Source organism: Vigna radiata, chromosome 7 (assembly GCF_000741045.1).
Source record: "Vigna radiata var. radiata cultivar VC1973A chromosome 7, Vradiata_ver6, whole genome shotgun sequence".
NCBI classification, from domain to species: Eukaryota; Viridiplantae; Streptophyta; class Magnoliopsida; order Fabales; family Fabaceae; genus Vigna; species Vigna radiata.
Window position 1 is genome coordinate 53,712,775 of NC_028357.1, and position 8,281 is coordinate 53,721,055.

The window sequence follows — 8,281 nt, forward strand, 5'->3', positions numbered from 1 at the left end:
GATATATATATTAATGATGGGAATAGTTTTCTTGTGTTCAATATTAATTATTCATAATTCTGATAATAAATTAAGCAATTATTATTTCACGTACATGAAAAGTAGGTTATTAATTAATAAATATATGAGAGTTGGGAAACAAATTCAAGTTTTGTAATGTGATGAAACTCTCTATATATAAAAGATTGAAAGCTAAGCAAACATCTGGGAAGTACCTCATTTGCTATAGGTACTCCTTTATTTCGTAGTACTGTTCTAGTAGCTGAAATTTCCTGTAAATAAACCCCCTAATTTTTGGGGCAAGGACACTTTACAAGAAAAAGTACTGCACAATCTATTTATGTGTTTGTGTTTTGAATATAAAATATATTTTATTTTTTGCCAAATAACTTTCTTTGCACTTTATTGCTAAATATTAGTGTAATTACTGTTTCTAATATGGTATTAGTAAGTCAAACAAAAGTCATATATCTAAGGTTATCAAACTCGTGAGTTTACGTAAATAATGAGAGTCGAGTTCGACTCGTTCAGATGAAAAATACTATATAAATAATATCTTAATTCAAATAAGTCTACAAAATTATATAACTTTAAATAAATAAAATTTATAGATATATAGTTCATAAAAATAAATATTGTAAAACATAAATACTTGGATTATTGTCATTAATTTTGATGCATTTCATTAAATATATAATAAAAAAGACCAAACGACCTTGTTTTTCTTAATTTTTCCCTCTTTCATACTCGTAGAATCGCTCCAAACTCGCAATTCTACACGATCTTACCGATTTCACAATTAATTCTACCAAGTTTATCCAGAAAAGAATTTATTTTTGAATTAATTCGAAAGCCATGTCTAAGAACGTAAACTCGTAAGAGTTTAAAAGTTAACTCGAGAATTTGATAACCATGCATACATCAACTAACAAAAAAAAAACTATTTAATCTTTTGATAACAATTTGAGACTTTATATATATATATATATAAAGTTAACGAAAATGAGAGAAACGAAAAAGTTAAAAACATTAAAATGATTTATTATCTATTGTAAAATAAAATATTGTAATTTTATTTATGGGGTTGTTATTTATTATCTGAAAAATAAAAATGAATGAATAGTAATTACTATTGTGGTTCATTTATTGTTGACAATCACGTTAGAGAAAAAGTTTGAGTTGATGACAGTATTATAAAAAAAAAAAGATAAGATTAGACTGGTCAAATGTACTGTCCCTGCATGAGAATGAGTTACTGCATAAAAAGATTTCTGCATTTTATGTGGCAAAGATCTTTTATATATAGGCCTGGCTTCTGAGTTTTGCACAGACCAACTTTTGCTGAGTCCAAACTACTGATACACCTGCATACTGCAAACCTTTGAGTATCACACTTGCTTTTCTTCTTCCATCACTTTCCTCACCAAAACTCTTGTTTCATTTTCCAACCCAAACCTTTCATCAATGGCAGCTTTTTCATCCCAATACTACCATCCCTTTCTACTTCACTCCACAAACAAAAAACTCTCTTCTTTGGGGGACCAACAACCCCTTATAAACACTCCTACCACCCTTTCTAATTTTCACAACCAAACGTCTCTCAATACTCTCACTAATCAAGAATCTACCATCAGTGACATTGAGCCTTCTGTCATCAAAAACCATAGCCCTCAGACATCCATGGTTGAGGACAAACTTGAAATAGGTGAACAAGTTACTCAAAAGGTTACCTCTATGCAGAAGAAGAGAAGACCAAAAAATGGACCTTCCTTCACCAGCCCTTTATCAATGGTATACTTTTTAAACCATTTTTTGTGTTTTCCTTTTCTTCAAACAGTCTTTCTAATTGAACTATTTTCTATAATAGGAAAAAAAAAAAAGAGGTTGGCACTCTTTATATTAATATGATTAACTGGTGCTTAATTACTTTGTAAATTGTTACAGGACTCGGCAGAAGGGGCAAACAAGAAACAAAAGAAAAGCAATGGTGGTGATCAAGGAGAAAACAAGCCAAAAGAAGTGAAGAAGGATCAAAAAAAGGGTCCAGAAGATCCTCCAACGGGGTATATCCACGTTAGAGCAAGAAGGGGTCAAGCAACAGATAGCCACAGCCTTGCCGAAAGGGTACAATATTACATCACTCTTAACAACTATGAACCAGTGTGTCTGTGTATGTTTCAATATTAGGTGACCAGTTGAACATGTACCACAATTCCTTAAAAAAAAAAAAAAAAAAAAAAAAATGTCTCATTTTGAATGTTGCAAAAGTAAATAATAAAATGGAATATTTCAGGTGAGAAGAGAGAAAATAAGTGAAAGGATGAAGACGTTGCAGCGACTTGTGCCAGGCTGTGATAAGGTTTTGAATTGCATTCATATATATATATATATATATATATATATATATATATATATATATATATGTATATGTATATATATATATATATCTTCCTTGAAGCATTTGCTTGTTTCTATCAACCCTTCTTGACAGCTACGTTTGATTTGCTAGGTAACCGGAAAGGCCCTTGTGTTGGACGAAATAATCAATTATGTTCAGTCTTTACAGAATCAAGTGGAGGTATGAAGTTCTTTTTCTTTCTTTTTTGAAGGCAATCCACATTATTCGTTACTTATATATAATGTCTAAACCAGCGATTTAGCTTTGTAACTGTGAATTTTTCTGCAGTTTTTGTCAATGAAACTTGCTTCTGTGAATCCCATGTTCTTTGACTTGGCAATGGAGTTAGACACCCTCACGGTTAGGCCTGATCAGGTGAGAAAAATAGAAAACTAAGATTGTTTTTTTTTTTTTTTTTTTGATGTGGTAATGATAGATTATAGTTGTTGGTGTCTGAAATATATGAGTAATGATGAAAGTTTGTCCCACTGAATTTCAGAAGTTGAATAATGCAGCATCCCCATCACTACTACCATGTGTGGAACAATGCAGACCAAACCAGGCCATTGCTTTTGCTGACACAACCACCCTGACCACCACTACTAGCAGCTTCCCCACCGCTAATAATGATGACTATCTTTTGGATTATTCATCCTCATCTTTTCTTCAACCCCACAGGCCAAATGTCTTCTTCGAGGTATGCTAGATCAATCAAAAACCACTTCTTTATCGCTTCAAATTTTCGTTTATGCGATTTTCTTTTTTAATTTTGATGGTTAAGAGTTGTATTCTAAAAGTAAATTTACAATAATTTGTTTAAACTGAAATTATTTTCAATAAAAGTTCAATTTTTTTCTGTCTTGTCTTTTACTTTTTCTCATCCAGAAAAACATACTAGCATCAGATAATTACAAGATTATAAAAAATGGCAAATAACAAATAATTGAGAGAAGGGGTTTTCTCTTTTCCTGTATTCTGACAAAAACATAATTTTCAGTATAACGGTGGTCAGATTTGGGAAGTAGACCAGCGACAAAAGTTTCTTCAACCATATGGATTCGCCAATAATACTGGCTCTTTCAATTAATATCAATGTTTCACATATGGTAAGTTTTCAATAACTTTATGACAATATATAATACTATTATCATGAACATGGTCTTCTTAAATATTCTACCCTTTTATTTTAATAATTTTTGAGAAACTGTTGTTTGTTGCTAGCAGGTTGGCAAATTCAAAACAAGTATCGGTATCTCAGTGAAAAAGAAATATTCTGATGCATGAAAATCAAAGCTATGGTTGGTATCACAGTATCATCATATATACGAATATATGATAATATTTTGAAGGGAATTCCTGATTTTCTTTGCTTGGTTCTTAGCTTGTGAGCAAAGTAAAGAGACCTTTGAAGACGATGAATAAAGTGAAGCAAAATTAATGGATGAAGAACACACACTAAGGACAGAAAATGCCGACCAAATAAAACCATATCTTTTGCTAGATCTGTTGTTCTGTTCCTGTCCAACATATATGTGATGCACAAATTCCAAGAGACTCTATGTCAATCCTGCAGACATTGAAATTTATGTCATGTAAATTAATTATATGTGAATTATTAGACGAAAAATGATTCTTGTGGTGGCAGTTATTCTGTTGATACAGTTAATTTCACCGTTATTGAGAAATGAAAGGTGGATGCTACTCATCACCTCTTGACAAGACAATGCATGCATTTTCTGGTGTAGTTCATTTCATCTAAATTTGCAGAATCTTTTGAGCCGTGGCATTATTATCACTCTTTTTTTCCAATTTAGTTATTCGGGCCGTTTGATTTTCCGACATTATAGACAGATCCTAGGTACCACTAACCATGGTCTAGTCACAACGCTCTCATTAAGTTTGAATTCAGAGTTTTTTTTTTCTTTGTCATGTTTATTTTTGTGTTGCTTTGATTAGAAAAGGATATACATTTACTTTTTTACTCGATTAGCACATAATACTCTCTTAATTACTAATTAATTCACTTTGGCTAACAATATTACACTCCAGTATTACATTTTGGATCAAAATTGATTGTTAGTTTTGTTTGTAAATTATTTATCAGAATTATGTAACTGAAATAGAAGAAAAAACAAAGAGGGAAAAATATAAATTTCAGAAGTTTCTTAAATTAATGTTACTTTATTTTGGGACAGGTGAAGGCAAGTTCTTTGTGATGTCTTTTTCAGGAAAGATGTCACTGTTTCTTAAGAAAGAAAAATATCGATAGTGGTTGTGATGTCCCTGTAAGCAAACACATTGAATTCTACTGCTCAATCAGTTTGATTGCCTCATATACTTTGGTTTTAATGGGAAGAACTGAGTTGTATAAAATGCTCGTTTGAACTAAAATCTTACCTGAAAAAAGTTTTCGGTCCAATTTCCATTCAATTTAATCTATAATTATGAATCGGATAATGATATTTAGACAACATTTTTTAATAACGTTTGAATATCATTTACGTGTCATTTTGTAATTGGTTCAAAAAATCACTTCACAGTCAATAATAATAATCATAAATACCACCATAGACTAATCACAAAATGACATGTAGATGATGTTTAAATATTATAAAAAAATGTTGTCTAAATATCATTATCTTTATGAATCATGAGTGACTTTTATAAAATACATTGAAAATAATTTAAATGTAAGTTTAAGTCGTAATAGAGATAATAAAACATGTAATATATAAAATGAGGATATATATATACATCAAAGTTTTTGGACTAAAAGTTGTACGAGAATTATTATGGTTTTCAAATCATTATAAAACTTGTTTGGTTTTACTTTTTAAATTTGATATTCACTTTTTATAAGTAGAAAATAGAAACTACTATGGGTCGTACAACCACATGTAATTTAATTGGTATCAAACCAAATGCACATAAAGACTTTTTCTGAAGGTTTTTCAAAAACACGAGCAATAATGATTTTGGTAAACTTAGAAGTTGTATCATCCTCTTATAATAAATAAATTATAAACATGAGTAATATTATAAACTTATGATTAAAAATATATAAGCATGTAAAAATAAAAATAAAGTTATTAAATGTTAAAAAGTGAATTTTAATTTTAACTCAATTCTACAAAATTAGGGTGAGGTTTCCACTAATTCACATACTATAAATTATTTTGTTTGGAAGCTATCTTCTTTCCGACAATGTTTATGTGTTTCCCTTCACAGTGTTTGGTTTGGAAATGGTATGAGACAAGAAATGTTGCCCCGAATGGTGTCCTCTTTAGAAATGTGTTGTTTTCTGGGGAAACAAGTTCTGGAACCAAAAAAACACATTGAAGAAATCATGGCCAAGACGTTTCCTCGTGTAATATAACAAAGGGTAACCCTAAAAGTTAGGATTAGGTTTCACAAGATATAAAGTTATGGAAAGATAAAGCATTTCACCCTTTTTCACTTTTAGTTTTGGAGTAATGGATATAAACAGTCCATGTGGAAATTTTTTGTCCTCTGTGTTATCTATTTCTTAACCCACATGTTGCTTTTCTTCTCACCCAACTTTTCTACCATTTTCCACCGAGTACATTTTCTTTTAGGACGATGATATTTTGATAACTTTTTTTATAACTGGACATGTATCATTATTTTATTGATCTATTTAAATTTACGTTTAAAGAAATATTTAAAATGGACCAATCATAAACTACCACTTATTCGTTGTCAAAAAGTTATTAAAAGTATTTTTTCCTTTCTTTTATTAATTTCAACTTTTTCATTGAATCATCACAATCAATGTATATCCATTTACACCAAAACTATATAAGTTATTTATATGTTATTTTAAAAAAAATAACATTTTAGAAATTTGTGATATTTTTTTTGCTTTTGTTTTTGTGGCAACCAAACTTATCACTACTATTCTTTAGAGAAAGTATAAAAGTAAAAATTGTATTTTGAAAATATGTAAGACTTTTAAGCTTTAGTTATAAAACAATCGAAACGGTTTCATTTTTATTAAAAGCCTAAACTTAAAAAGTTTCTATAATTTAAAAAATGTGAGTACAATCTTTAAGATTATAAGTTTGGCAGAACCGAAGGCGATTTTGGTTACGTTGTCTATACTCCGAGAAAAGCTGTAGAAATAGAAGGAAAGGAATGTGCTCCGATCCAAAACCAAAACGAATCTTTTTATAAAAAAATATGAATTTTGATGTGACAGAAACAAATGTAGTTTTGCTGTGAAAATGTCACTACACAAGAGACACACCCATCCATTTAATAAATTTTGACTCGTCTCTACAACCCTATAACACCATGTCACCGTCCAAACCCTACCATACATAATTAAATCAATTTTTTTCACATCAAAACCATATCATATTACTCAGAAATTCTTCTTTTAACTATCTTCTTTCTAAATAAGGTAAATTTCATTTAATCACTGTTTCGAGTCTAAAGTCAAGTACAAAACACATTTTTGTTCTAAATTAGCTTAAATAATTCTCGATATCCTTAATCAAAATATTTAATTACTTGCATTCTAAACTGTTTGAGTATACTTCTCAAAGACACTCCAGTCTAAACGAATAATCTTTAATCCAGAATCACAACAAAATCTTATATGTACAATAAATGTAATCACTTATTTTACATTTAATTTCTAAAATTTATAACTTTTGAGATAAACCTTAAAATTAGTTAAACTCTAATCATGATTGATCCATTAATTATTTAAAAATGATATTTAAAAATAGTTAACGTTATAGATTATCCGTTGGATCTTTCTCTTTTTATGATCAACAATACACATGCTAAATGACATACCATTCAATCGATCCTCTTCTCAAATGACTTTGTCCAATTAGTCCGTATGAACATATACAGCACAATCATGATCATCATCATAAGGAGTTCAACTCTGCAAGTGTAACCTTGCAAGACATGACCATGAGCAACCACGTACATATATTCCTAGACTCTTCCACTTTGCAATTGTATGCCACGTCTAAATCCTAAAGATGAATATCCATTATTTATGATTTAATCATATATATCTGTTTGTTGCTTTTTAATTGGTAGCTTCTAGGAAACATCCTTATATATTAGGAGAACATCCTTATATATTACAGTTCCAGTAATTTCCAAATAGTCACGTGTGTTCTTTCTCTGGGAAACACAACATTTGTATATTATAATTAATTATACCTATTATATCTCTATAAGCATTAGTGTTAATTTGAAGAGATATTAGTGTGTATGTAGGACAACATATATTCTAATGTTGAAGTTCAGGATTATAGATGAGAAATGATGTTTATGTTTAACTCTTTTATATATTTGCAATGAGATCTCTTAATTATAGTGTGATAACTTTAACCATCGTTTAATAAATTGATAAAATACTTGAATACATTAGATGTTATTGAATATTATTGTTATGGTGTTAATCTTTAATTATATTTTCTTGTTTTCTAACTTGTCTCTTACCGACAGTCCTTAAAAGAAAGTATATAAATGAAGTAAAGTTATTTGGATTAATCAAATACATAAATCCCTAACACTAATCACATCAGAAAAGAATTAAAAAAAATACATCATTTAGTAAAAAAAAAATACGAAAAAAAATTTAGAATTAAATTTAACTTTGGAAATCAATTATCGGAGAAAATATTAAAATTAGAAAAATGAGACGCTCACAAAAGAAAAAAAACAAAAACCGAGAGTCAGAAAAGCTATTAATAAAACAAAGAAATAATGATTTTCAATGAAAAAAAGCTTCTTCTTTTTTAATTTGTAACATAGTAATAGAAGTATTTTGCAATAACTCTATATGCTGCAAGATATTTGAGTAAAACAAATGATTTTGTTATTACTATATCATTT

The 8,281-nt window shown here is 29.2% G+C and overlaps 1 protein-coding gene across 4 annotated transcripts; it reads left to right on the forward strand.

Annotated features, from left to right (window-relative positions):
- Positions 1 to 1,286: 1,286 nt before the first annotated feature.
- On the forward strand, positions 1,287 to 4,166 carry LOC106767513 (transcription factor bHLH137). Of its 4 annotated transcripts, none has more exons than XR_002668952.1 (9): positions 1,287 to 1,791; positions 1,945 to 2,124; positions 2,294 to 2,359; positions 2,510 to 2,578; positions 2,687 to 2,773; positions 2,898 to 3,095; positions 3,396 to 3,504; positions 3,620 to 3,696; positions 3,780 to 4,166. XR_002668952.1 is itself a non-coding variant. In XM_014652423.2 (8 exons), exons 1-7 carry the CDS (start codon positions 1,465 to 1,467, stop codon positions 3,483 to 3,485), a joined length of 1,017 nt encoding a protein of 338 aa, XP_014507909.1. In that variant the 5' UTR covers positions 1,287 to 1,464; the 3' UTR covers positions 3,486 to 3,504; positions 3,620 to 4,166. The 4 variants fall into 4 exon arrangements, 2 of the variants coding, with proteins under 2 accessions (XP_014507909.1, XP_022640034.1); XR_002668951.1 differs by having other exon boundaries at positions 1,288 to 1,791; positions 3,623 to 3,696; XM_014652423.2 differs by having other exon boundaries at positions 3,620 to 4,166.
- The last annotated feature ends 4,115 nt before the right edge of the window (positions 4,167 to 8,281 follow it).

Coding starts and splice junctions, on each gene's coding strand:
- LOC106767513 (XM_014652423.2), top strand. CDS start 1,465: ATGGCAGCTTTTTCATCCCAATACTACCATCCCTTTCTACTTCACTCC. Junction 2,579..2,686: donor CTTTACAGAATCAAGTGGAG/GTATGAAGTTCT, acceptor ATTTTTCTGCAG/TTTTTGTCAATGAAACTTGC. Junction 3,096..3,395: donor GGCCAAATGTCTTCTTCGAG/GTATGCTAGATC, acceptor CATAATTTTCAG/TATAACGGTGGTCAGATTTG.